General features: G+C 40.3%; 2 protein-coding genes across 3 annotated transcripts in view; one reads left to right on the top strand and one right to left on the bottom strand.

Moving 5' to 3' along the window:
- The window catches only part of KLHL20 (kelch-like family member 20), a 44,441-nt gene extending 42,885 nt beyond the window's left edge, over nucleotides 1–1,556 (bottom strand). The window contains exons 1-2 of one of the 2 annotated variants that reach the window (XM_004688491.2): nucleotides 1,412–1,556; nucleotides 439–502 (exon numbers count right to left, since the gene is read on the bottom strand). In XM_004688491.2, the coding sequence (XP_004688548.1) occupies nucleotides 439–461 (23 nt within the window). In that variant the 5' untranslated portion in view covers nucleotides 462–502; nucleotides 1,412–1,556. The remainder of the gene's footprint in view (nucleotides 1–438; nucleotides 503–1,411) is intronic. The other variant, XM_012729238.1, reaches the window with a different exon arrangement.
- A 174-nt stretch (nucleotides 1,557–1,730) lies between these two features.
- Nucleotides 1,731–13,112, top strand: part of ANKRD45 (ankyrin repeat domain 45) — a 36,248-nt gene continuing 24,866 nt past the window's right edge. The window contains exon 1 of the mRNA XM_004688125.2: nucleotides 1,731–1,804. The gene's annotated coding sequence lies outside the window, so the exon portion shown is untranslated. The remainder of the gene's footprint in view (nucleotides 1,805–13,112) is intronic.

The raw sequence follows: 13,112 nt of genomic DNA, 5'->3' as shown, positions 1-13,112 counted from the left end.
TGCAGCTATTTTAATTAACAGAACAAATATATTACTGAACATCAATGAAATAACCAAAACCATAATTAGATATGAAGTAGAGTATATTATAAATAATTCATACTTATATGGCCACAGAACCTACATTATCTATAGAGAATTGAAGACCATAATAAATCCATAATGTATCATAATGTATCACAACCAAAGGAAACTTAAATGTTAACTACATAAAATTCATAGCACTCTTAGATTTGTGTTTTATATTTCACCCTTAAAAAGCTGTTAATTCCTGATACTACTTTTGATTTATTTTAGAATAAAAACCATTAGTTCCCAGCAGGATTTGCTAAGATTTGAAACTTTAAAGAATTCTTTTAGATGATGCAAAGCCCGAATCATTATGCACTGGATTTCAATCAGTGAAACCGAAGGTTTTCTTCCTAAATGCATGCCTACCTGCGCATTGGCTTTCCTTCCATGCACCATGAAAAGTACCCTTCACCACACTCTAAAGCCGAACCTAAGACAACAGAAAAGCAGTAACTTAATAAAAACTATTTCTGTTCTTTCCAATGCCAATCTCTATATAATCATAAATTCAGTGATCAGGTAATTTTATATACTCATACCATAGCCTTTGCAGATACACAAAAATAACCTGTATCTAGTACCTTTCAGATGATGTCCTTACTATTATTATCGTGAATGCTACAAGGATTACATGTGAACAGTGAAGAGCTAAATAGTCTCAATTGCTGTTAGTCTTGCATCTCTTCCAAAGTACTGGTGACGTTGAACACTGACCTCACCAACAAGTACACTTACAGAACAGTTACCTGATAATCACAGCAACACCAACATGATTGATCAAATAGGGACCATGCTGGCTTAACAACGAATCTGAAAGTCGTTAATTTGCCCCTAAATGACAGCCATCAGGAAGTGGAATTTTCTTTTTAAAACAACGCAGCTTCCAACAGCCCGGGCAGCTTGAACAGAGCCGGGAAACTAAGGCTTTGACTTAAGATTCTCTTGACAAATCCTTCCCTCATTGTCCTAAACAATGTCCACCACCCACTTGGCAATCTCGCCAAGTCCCCAGGATTACAGGGGACACACAGTATCCATTTTCTTGCCCGAATTCCAACGCCTATCTTAAGAAACTGACCAGGCTGCGGAATCCAGCACTCCCAGGCAGGACAGTCCAGCGCCTCCACTGGCGCCGGGGTAGGGCTGTCCGCCAGAAAGAGCACAGTCTGCTGTCCCGCTAGGCCCAGCACCCCAATATCCCCTACACAGCGTCCACTGACTGGCGGTGTGCGAAGCCGGGCCCTAGCCCATCGGGCAGCACGGCAATTTGGGACCACAGATATGCAAAGAGAGCCCTAGGTGCTGTCCTCAGTCCCCAGGGCTAAGGCGGCTAACTTACCGGCTCTAACACTTTCTTCTGTTCCGCTGCCGCCTACTGTGCCTCCTCCGCCCTCCGCAGCCTCTCTATCCGCACCTCAGCTGCTAGCGCTGACAGGATGCTGCTCCAGGAACTGTTTCCTTCCTACCCCCACCCGAGTTCAGCAGCAGGAAGTGGTCCTGTTCCTAAATCGTTCCACCTGGAACCCACATATTCTGCTAAGAGGTTCCGGTGCGCGGCAGGAAGTAGCCGCACCCTTTACTGGTGCCTCGGGACTGTCAAAGATTGTCCTCCTCTCTTGTTTCTCGTAGTCCCGGGGAGACTACTCTGCGAGTTTACAGGTGAACGGGAAGTAATGATAACTGTCACCTCCTCCTTTTATCTGTGTTTTCTCCAGCAGAAAGCAAGAGAGAGGTGAGAATGGTTACAGAAAACCAGTTTTGTTTTATTTGTATCTGGTGGGTCCCCTAAGTGACACAGTCTTATCCCTAATGGTAAACTGATTAATCCACGCATGCAAACATGTGGTCAACATGTATCATTTAGACCCTCATGTTATGTGCAAGCTTTTGAGGAGACACAGACAAAAAAAAAAAAAAAAAAAAAAAAAAAAAGACTCGACTTTCCGGACCCCCTACAGCCTAGGGATTCTAAGGCTAATATGTCAACTTACCCTTTTTACTTAGTTTTTACTCTCAAACGCTTTGTCAAACACTTCTATGGACTTAGGAAAAATAAGTTATTCCCTCCCCTCCATTTTCCCATTGCTTGATTTTTCCAACAAACACAGCCACCAGACTTTTACTACAGATTTAGAAAACAAAAGAAGAATAGTGTTAAAGACTTTCTAGTTTCCTGATAATTATCCTAGGCCAAGCATGGACTTAGTCAGATTTTCCTTAGCTGTTCTTCACATGTGTTGGATATACACAACTTTGTGCAGTTGTTTCTGAAAAGGAAAGAATACATTTTGTTAATTGTAGTTGTAAATGCATGGTGTTTACAGCCAAACACAGTTTCACATCCTTCTTAGTCCTGCAACTGACTAGCTTTGTGATATTGGGCAAATTTATTAAATCTCAAGCACTAGTTTCCTTCATAGGAAAGGGAAGTAATATACATTTTTGGTAAAATTGTTCTGAGAAATTATAATTAATTTATAAAGTAAATTGTAATGAAGATCATTATGTTTGGCAGTTGGGCACTCAACAAATGTCAGTTTTCTTCCTCCACCTGCCTACTTATTTAGATGGTATCATTTATTAATTCAGTGCTTATTGCATGCTAAGTTCTGCTCTAGACTTTGGAAACAATGTAGAGGATGAGACACACAACATTCTGAGGCTGTGGTGGTAATTTATATACTTAAGGTGGCTTACTTTACAACATCGTTTCCATTATGAGTAAGTGATCTAAAGCATCTCTGTGAAAATGACCAAATATTGTCTAATGAGAAATCACAGTATATCTAATGAGGATTGTGAAGATTCCCTAGCACTTTATTTTAGTAAATGTATTTATTTATTTATTTTTAAATTGAGGTAACTTTAGTATTTCCACCTGTCAGTTATAACCACTGTAATACATCTCACTGTATCACCCGTAGTCCCCCACCATAGCCCATTAAGCTTCTTTCCCCCTTCACTCTTATAGCTCTGCCACTCTCTCTATTCCCCCCACCCATCCCCTTCAGTTCCGTAGTCAACTTTCAAGGATTAATTGTGTATATTTTAATTTTTTTTTATTTACTCATACTAGAACTGGGGTATAGGCCAAAGTTGTGGGGGTGAAAGGATTTACCGGAAACAGTGGGGAGCAGAAGAGGAATATCTATTGAAATACACTGCTAAGGGAAGCAGCAGGTGAGACAGTCAAGGTCTGCTGTGCCATGTGGGTCATCTCCCTGGCTGGGGATCGAACTCATGCTGCAGTGGCAATAGCTTGATACTGCTGAGACTTTATCTTCTGAACCACCAGGGTAGCTCTCAAAGGTTAATTTTTAATCCATTTAGCATTAATGTCTTCCAGCTCCATCCATGTTTCTAAAAATGGTATGAGTTCATCTATTTTGATCACTGAGTAATATTCATTGTAGTATACACCACATGTTCTTGAGCCAGTTTCCCCAATACCATTTACGCAAGAGGTTATTCTTCTTCCAGTGTATGTTCTTGGCCCATTGGTCAATGGAGTTGGTTAAAGGTAAAGGGAAGGTGGGCTTGGTTGAAATGTATTGAGTAGTTACAGATCAGTTCAGTTGGGCTAAGGTGTTCTTTCAAATGACCAGGTCTATCTGGAGGATGGTCCCCTGGCTTCTGAACACTGTTTAGGTGGTCATTTTTCCTGTCTTCTTGGTTCCATGTTAGTCGCCCCTTGGTTCTGGCCAATTTGGTGTCTAGTTTTAGGTCAGTCACTTCTGGGTATGTGGGCTATATGACTTATAGATGAGTGTTACACCCTGTTGCTTCTGTGAAAATAAACTCAAAAGATAGTTAATATGTTCATCTGTTCCTGCTGATGGTGGATCCACCACAGCTTAAAAAGTGACACTTAACCTCTTTTGTAACATGAGAAAAGATATGAAAAAGGTACAAAATGTTAAGGAAGGCTGCTAACCAATGGATGACTATTTAAACCCTTGGTTAGGATAAGAGCAGTTTGTTTTATTTTCGGGAAGGTGTGATTCCCACAACCCACTGCGGTACGGTTTGTGCCTCTGCAAACTTTATTTCTTTTCTCTAGTGGAACAATTCAAAGTAAACCAACCCTTTCTATTTATGGCAAGCCCTTGGGGACTCCATTTAGAAAGAAAACAGTACAATTGGCATTAGTAACAACTAGAACATTTTTGCCACCCCCAGTCAGACTCTGGAGAGCCTGCATTTCTAGTTGTACATAGCCAACCCCTAAAATAGACTTCTCCTGGATTGAGTGTGAGGTAGAGGCATCAGCCAAAAGATTCATGAAGGGCTGCTGAATTTATCTTATAATCTTTTGGTTAGAAATTTCAAATTTCTAACATTTCACATCTGGAGTGCTGTATATAAAATGCTGTGCTTGAACCCGAGATTTAGCAAAACCCACAGGACTCCTTGTTTTGTGGAGTTTTTGTTTTGGGAGAGATATAGTGCAATAATTTATGATTGTTTAATAACAATTGGGTAATTATCTGAAAGAGACCTATAGCATGCCAAGAAAATATCTTTTTTTTATCATTTATTTATTTATTCATACAGAACTGGGGTACAGGCCAGAGATGCAGAGGGTGAGAGGATTCACCATAGAGAGAGTGGGGAGCAGAACAGGCAGATCGAGGGAGTACACTGCTGAAGGGAGCAGCGGGCAGGCCAGGAGAGGTCTGCCACGCCATGTGGATCTCCTCCAGGGCAGGCGGGGATCAAACTCATGCGGAAGTGACTAAAGCTTCTTAGTGCTGTGCTTTAACCTGCTATGCACCAGGGAGGGCCAAGAAAATATCTTACCCAGGGAACCTGGATCTGGACTTGAGGGTCAAAAGAAAGGCAGCCACTAAGATGGGTTCTGCCATAGGGTGGACTGATGTAACCAAATACTGACTTAAACAACAAGAATGTAATTAAAACCCATTTTAATTACAGAGTTTTACATGTTTTGGTAATAACTTCTAGGGCTAACCCTGCCTTTTGCTGCTTCTAGTTTTAGACTATTTATGACTACACTATTTCTGTGGGCTTTGGTGTATACATACAGATGAGTAGAGCAGGATAGGAAACCCAGATATGGACCTAAAAACTGTCACCTGAAATAATAATAATAAAAGTACTACTTTTCTATCAAGGAAAAATTTTTTTTGAAAAATGTCCACCTCTACCATGTCAAGGCCACTTCAAGAGGTTGGAGTCAGTAGTGCAGGAAACAACACAGTGGGAATGTGGGAATGTTGGAGAAGGCAACAGACTGTGCCCTGTCATGCTTACACGTGGCAGAAGGTAATGGTTTGCTGGTGCCTTCATGTTTGTAAAGGTACTTTCAGATAGGAGGTGTAAGTAACCATTGGTCTGTTCATTTTCCGAAATGCAGATGCTCTGACTGAACTAGATCTGTTAGATCAAGGAGATTGGTTTAAGTTATAAACAGTGCTTAACTTGTTTACAGGCTAATAAATCTGTAGAAGTCTCCTTTAATTAACTACTATGTTAGAAATTAACTAGAAAATTTCCTGAGAAAGAAAAACCCTAGGACTGGTATACAAAAAAAACAGACTTTATGTACATGTAACTTGCCTACGTAAACTAAGGCCAAAGTCTCTGAGAGGGATCATTTACTCAAAAACTCTGATTCTGGTCTTGCACACCTGGGTGCTCTGAATACCCTCTTTAATAAATTTCTCTTTCACTAAACTCTGAGTTTGCTTCAAGGCAGTGATGATTTCAACTGGTAACTAGCCGGGCGGCACAGTCAGGACATTCGAATTCTCATGTTCCTTTTTTCTGCTACTCCTACACTTGACAGGGGCTCATCTTCATCTTTAGATATTGCCTTTGTTTTTCCCCACAAGGTTCTTCACAGCAAATGAGTCATAATTTTGTGGACTTCAACCTCTTGAGGGGCCCTGGCAAGGCAGTAAATGTTTTCCAACACAGCAAAATGTAAAATTTGTGGTTGTTGTTCAGAGAATATTTGATATTTAGTGTGCAATGAAGGTGATATTTCACATCAGTGAGGGATATATGGATTGTTGAATAAGCCATATATTGAATAATGTAGATACAATTATGGAAGAAGATAAAATCCCACCCCTTCCATATAAGAAGTTGGACTCCCTTGTCTCATCCAGGGTCTCAGAAGACCCCAATGGGAAGTTCTGAAGCTGAGGTGACCCTTCTAGTTGTCATAAGTTGGGTGAAGTCCTTATATCTCAGAACAATCAAATGTGTCAGAAACTTAAATATAAAAAAGCAAAGCATAAAAATAGTATAAGAAAACATGGATGAATTTCATTATTAAGAATGGAGAAGAATTTCCCTATGACTTGTCAACTGAAATAATCAGTTCACAGAAAAGAAATGGCCCATAAACATTTGAAAATATGCCATCTTGCTGAATGTATATAGTCATGTTAAGCTACATATTACTATGTTGCAGCTATGGTCAGACCTGTCAGGTAGGCAAAATATAAAATTAGATGATTTTTGTTGTTGTTGATGAGACCATTTTTTTGTTGTTTTGTTTAGGGCTGGAATATGTCCAAAATGATAGAACTTTTATGTGAAGGAGTTGACAAAATACAGCACAATCACATTTGCATTTACCTTTTGACCAGCAACCTCACTATCCTAAGGAAACACTTACAAAAACAAAAAGAAATTAAACACAATGTTATTCACTGCTGGATTCTTTGTAATAACAAAGGAATGGAAATAAACTTAAAACCTCTCAATAGAAGATTGAGTGAATAAACCATGGAATAGACCACATAATGAGGATTATACAGCTATAAAAAGAAATGAGGAAAATTTACTCTGTATTTTCAAGGCATACTCTTCAGGAAACATTAAGTGACAAAAACTAGTAGTGTTTATAGCATGCTAACTTGATTTTAAAGAAGGGATAAAAATGTGTATGAATGTATATATGTGTATGTATATTCTTATCAAAAAATGGAAAGATAAAATGAGAATTAATAAAAATGGTTATTTAGAGAATAGTATCTGCAGTGTTAGCACATTCAGGTTGTTCTGAGATGTCTCTTGAATACCCATTTTGATCGTCTTGGGTCTAAAGCTCTTATGCTAACCTTGAGGGGCAGCATTGAGGACACAGCATTTAGAGGGGAGAGAGTAGTCCTTTTGCTGCATCTGGGGCATAACTGGGCCAGTAATCTATTTCATCATACTCTTTCTAACCTAATCTGCTTAAATGAATCATTCGGTTGTTTCTGACATGGAACCGAGAAGCTTTTGGTTTTTCAGACGGATATGGGATCTTCCCACACTTTCTAACATTCAGAGTACTGAAAACAATCTTTAAGAACTCTATTTAGTTTTTAGTCCTTAAAATCTAATTAGGACTTTCAAAAATTATATTTGGAGTTTTTTACATCTAATTAAAGATAGAATCATGCACAATTATGCATCATATGTCCAAATCGTTTTAAAGATCAAATATAACCATAATACTGGCAACCAGTGTTCACCTATCTTATCTGTTGCTCTATCAATCATCTCTAGTTAATTGTGAAATAAATGTAGACCATTTTACAGAAAAATTACAAAAAAAAAAAACCAAGCACAGTGATTTTAGCCATTTTGAAGGGTTTCTGGGTTTGTCCTCTTGCTTTCGGTGCCTAGAAACCTTAGCGCACAGCGGGAACCGCTGCGCTCGGGGTGGCGCTACAGCGCAGGGTGCGCCATCACCATGGTAACCACGGAAGCCCGGGCCTGGAAAGCGGTGAGTACGTGGTCCTGGTGCCCAGGCTGGGGTGGGCGTTCGGGTTGGGATGGGCGTGATTATGGGGGTGGGGTAAGAATACGTGTGGAGGTGAGGAATAGGGTGGGGGAAAGACCTCTGCGAGGCTGCTTTATGGAGAACAGAGGCCGTGGGCTTGACCGCGGCTTCCTTAGAATTGGCCTGCGCCCCTAGCTTAGCATAGCGGGTCCCTCCCCTTGACTGCCTCGGGGATCCCTAATAGCCCTGGACGTTCGGGCGGAATGGCGAGTTCCGTTGTCCAGAGTGGTCGGTGCCCTTCTGCTGGACTTTCTGTTTTCCTCAGCAGAGCTGCGACTTTGTATTCCCTTCCTGGAGTATTCCCTTTGTTGAACCCTAGAGATGAAGAGTTGCCCTATATGGCTTTGTCCTTGAAATAAGACTTAAACTCCTGAAGGGACTACAATTTTTTGAAGAAAACCTTCTACGGTTAGCTTATAAGCTTCTTGAGGGTCTGTTCTTCTGCCACAACCTCATGCTTCCTTTTCTACCTCCTTTATGCCGTTCATAATATAGCCCATTTCTTCTATTAAGATTCTTGCTATTTGATACTGAAGTGTCATCTCTTCAGGGTCTCTTTCCAGGACCTGCCCTCTCCAAGACTTCTTTATAAGTTGGTCCTCTACTTTCCTTTGCTTACCTCTTTTATTTTTCTTAGCACACACTGGGGCTGCTGACTTACTCCTGTGGTCTTCATTAGATTGTGGAAGGTCTCTAGGGCATGGATCAGGTCCTGTGTGATTTTCTATATTAGTACTTAACCTCAAAAGAGTTCACCCTTTGTAGTTAGGAAGTTATAGGCTTGTGTTCCTAGCCTAATTCAGCAAGGCAGAGCAGGTGCTAGTCTCATTTCAAAAACAAGGACAATGCGTTCAGAAAAGTCACTTTGTTAAGAAATGCTAAATCAGGTCTGAAGCCTGGACGTTATGACTCACAGTCCACATTACTATTCTGCCTGTATGGCTCCTGCCTTTCCTCTCCACTCTCCATGCTCAAATCTGTATGAAGTTTTGGTTCTGTGTAGTGGCACTGCCATTTTTATTTAAGTTGTAACTTTAAAAATATATATATTTCTTTATGCATACAAGAATTGGGATGTGTGTGTGTATGTGTGGAGGGGGTGGTGGTGGTGGTGGTGAGAGGATTCCCCAGACAGAGTGGAGAGCAGAACAGGCAGACTGACGGAGATGCACTGCTGAGGGGAGCAGCGGATGAGATAGGAGAGGTCTCTGTCATGTGGGTCAACTCCCTGGCCAGAGACCTAACTCATGTGTTAGTGGCTTGCGATAGCTTCATAGTGCTTACTTCATCCCTTGTACCATCAGGGAAGCCCTCAAATTGTAACTTTCGTGAATATGAAGATATAATTTGTTTTTGTCTATGTCTGATTCATGAATACTCATTTGTTGATTATTTGGGAAAAATGGAAATGTTTGATGGGTTTTAAAGTTGAGCTCAATCTTTAACTGGCTTCTTTGGCTCATGTTTATTCTGTACAAATATGTCTTGGTTCTTAGATAACTTCTCCCCTGTTTCTCTCCTGTTATGTAGGTACATGTGGATGATTCGAGATCTTTGGGGAAGTGTTGGGCTCTACTTGCCATGTCAATGCACATGTACTGTGTGAACAGGTCTCTCCTGATTTGGCTAACACTCAGTAGCCCTCCTGGCCATAGCACTCCCTGAGCTTTTGCCATGATTTCTCTTCTGCCGGGCTGGGTGGTTTGCTTCACAGCCTTCCCTACAGGGCTTCTTCTCACTTCTACAGTAATAAAGTGGGTGCACCCACTCTCCAACACTCCCTGGGACGTCTAGGTCTCATAACATCCTAAATCAGTGGCCCTCCAGCCTTTTGTTCTCAGAAGTCCAATATACTTTTTTTTTTAAAGATTTATTTATTTATTCATACAGATCTGGGGTACAGGCCAGAGATGCAGAGGGTGAGAGGATTCACCAGAGACAGAGTGGGGAGCAGAACAGGCAGATCAACAAAGTATACTGCTGAGGGGAGCAGCAGGCGGGTCAGGAGAGGTCTGCCACACCATGTGGTCACCTCCCGGGCAGGCGGGGATCGAACTCATGCGGAAGTGGCTTAATCTTCTTAGTGCAGTGCTTTAACCCTCTGCGCCACCAGGGAGGGCCCAAGACACTTTTAAAAATTATTGACCCCTCCAAAGAGCTTTACTTTTCAGAGTTTTCCTTTGTGTGCATTATAGCTGTTCGTCAATGATTATTATAAATATAGTGAGAAATACAAAGTAGAGACTTTAAAGATGCTTATTAATTTATTTAATAATGAAAAATAAACCCATTATAGACATTAAACACAGATTTTCATTGAAAACTACTGTTTCCTAAAACAAAAGTTAGTGAGAAAATGAAATAAAAAATTTCAATGTATGGAATACTGACAAACCAAAGAGAGAAAAAGCTACATTACTATGATCTTGATGTTAGCACTTAAATTCATAGTAAACTATTTTAAAGTATTCAGAAATTTCTGTTATAAGAAAAAAATCTATACAAATGAAAATTTTGAATTATCTTTAAAAGGCAAACACCAAAGACATGATGAGTGTTTACTTTTATTCTCATATTTAGATACTGTCTTTTTACAGTCAAACCTACAGACAAATGCTTTAGAAGACTTGGTCTTTGTGTTTCAGAAAGGTTCTTCTCTCTGCTGCCCCACAAACACTGTTCTGAAACTTGTATTCAGTTTTGCTTTTCTTCTGCTAAAAAAAGTATTATTGCATCTGCTTATATTCCTAAAAATGTCTTTCAGCTCTACAGAAATCTATGTGTGTATACATACATACACACATACATATATCATATATATGTACTCACTATTTTGGATTTACTTTTTCACTTAATATTACATTGCAAAGATTCATTTAGATTGTTGTGTCTTAGCTTTTTATTGCCGTGTAATAAATTACCTCCAAATTTGGTAGCCTAAAACAGTACATATTCATTATCTCATTTTTCAAGTGGGTCAGGAATCAGGGTACTAGTTAGCTAGGTCTACTTCAGAGTTTCTCAGGAAGCTACAATTAAGGTATTGCTTGGGGCTGCAGTCATCCCAAGGGTCATCTGGGGCAGATCTACTTCCATGCTCGCCAGGTGTTTGTTGCCAGAAATAAGCTTTCCATGGGCTATTGGACTGAAGGCCTGATTCCTTACTGACTGTTGGCCAGAGGTTGTCCATCTTCCTTGAAAGTGACCAGTACATCTAGCATGTGAGAAGAGACAGAAAGAATACTAGCAAGACAAAAGCCATAGTCTGTTATAACCAAATTATGGAAGTGATATCTTAGTCACTGACTATATTCTCTTCATCAGAAAAAGTCACTGTGTCTAGCCAGCATTCAAGGGGAGAGAATTACATAAGGCTGGGATACCATGAAGTAGGTGAGGGACATGGGAAGCCATGTCAGAACCTGCTTACCACATGGTGTAGCATAGTAATTTTTTCATTTTCACTTCTATATACTTTTTTTTTTGGTGGATATACTGTAGTTTATGCTCTCATTCATGGGCATTGGTTCTCCCTTACCCAAAGGATTTTTGCTGTTATGAGCAGTGATGCTACAATCTGTTTTTGCACATACGAGGGAAATGTGCTGCTCTTATCTAAATAATTTTGTTGGTGGATAGTGTATGTTAGTGCTGGTACATGACAAGGCAGGGATCCCTAAGCCTCTCCCCTTTGCCAGGAGTTCTGAGATGGAACTGTATAAATCAGGAAATTCTAAGTGCCTCACTTTCTATTGTGCAGTGGCTGGTGGTCCAGGGGGCCCTTACTCCTTAGAGACTCCTGTAACCAAGTTCATTGATCTATCAGGAACTGAGCTTGACAAGCTGGTCATTGAAGGAAATGACAGCCTCAGCTCTGAAAGTAGAGGAGTGGGTGTCACTGTTAAAATTGCAGGACACAACCTGGCTCTCAGCGTAGCCCAAGAAGTCCTTGAGAGGGCTCTGTGACACCTACTTTACCACTTTTTGATGTCATTGAAATTGGAAACTTTCTCCAGGCAGCAGGTCAGATCTACAACTGACATGTTGGAAGTGGGAACACAGAAGAACATGCCACTAAGCTTTCCGTCCAGCTCAAGGATGACTGTGCCACAGCCTTGGTGGTGCTAGTAGAAGTGGGGATGATATTCTGGGCTGCCCCTTAGCTTTTGCACCACAGCTTCCCAGAGAGTCCATCCATGTTCTTCTGGGTGGCAGCTATGGCATGGGCCCTGGTCACAAGTCCCTCCACGATGCCAAAGTTGTCACAACGTATTCAGCACCAACTCCACAACGTATACAGCACCAACATCACCCCATTTGTTCTTGGTGAGAGCTTTGCTCCTGGAAGATGGACACGGTCTTTCCCTTGATGGCAAGCATCCCATCTCTGCCTTTACCATGCCATACTGGATCTTGTAGACCATGTATTTGAGGTCAATAAAGGGATCAATGATGGCAACAATATCCTTACCAGATTTAAAGGCAGCCCTGATAACCAGGCATCTAGTCCCACAAAATCTGTTCTCTCTGACCTTCATCATGGTGTCTGAGAGAGCCATGCTGGTGCTGCACAAAAAGAGGTGGCTATCTATAAAATTGAGAGGAGCAGAGAGCCATTATTTTCACCTTGATATTCTGCCATAGTGAAGACTTCCTTAATTAATTGCACTTAGAATTAATCTTGTCCCATTTAAACTGCTTTAGTACTAAATCTCATCACCTTTTACTGTACTTATTTTTTACATATCATTATTTTCCCTTTTGAAACAGTAAGTTATCGAGGACAGGTAATAAATTTGATTCTCTGTAATTTATATAGTACTAACAAAGCACTTAGTGTATTAGTAAGCTTTCAGTAAGAATTAGTGAGTGAATGAATTTACTAAAATGCCAGTTCCTAGTTTTTAAGGTGTTAGTCTGATTGCAATGATCTAACTGTATTTCTCACTTCTCCCCAAAATGACTCTTGCTTAGGCAGGTGAGTATCTTTAGCATTTTCTTTCAATGTTTTCCTTTGGATTTAGCCTTCATGGATCTCCTCCTTTGTCCCTATTGACTTTACAGTTTGTATCACAATTCAGCATTTTAATATATATTCAGACAGCATATTGACTTATAATAGTGCACAATAAACTTTACTCATTAAGTGGATATAATATTTTATAATGATTTTCAGGTAGGTGTTTTTTAGCCTATTAATATTTTCAGTTGACCAAGTAAATCAATAAGTACTGGT

The sequence above is a fragment of the Condylura cristata genome, unplaced genomic scaffold (assembly GCF_000260355.1).
Source record: "Condylura cristata isolate star-nosed mole 26May11 unplaced genomic scaffold, ConCri1.0 scaffold00024, whole genome shotgun sequence".
NCBI lineage: Eukaryota > Metazoa > Chordata > Mammalia > Eulipotyphla > Talpidae > Condylura > Condylura cristata.
Note: the sequence above shows the minus strand (reverse complement) of the source record. Positions and strands in the feature narration are given on the sequence as shown.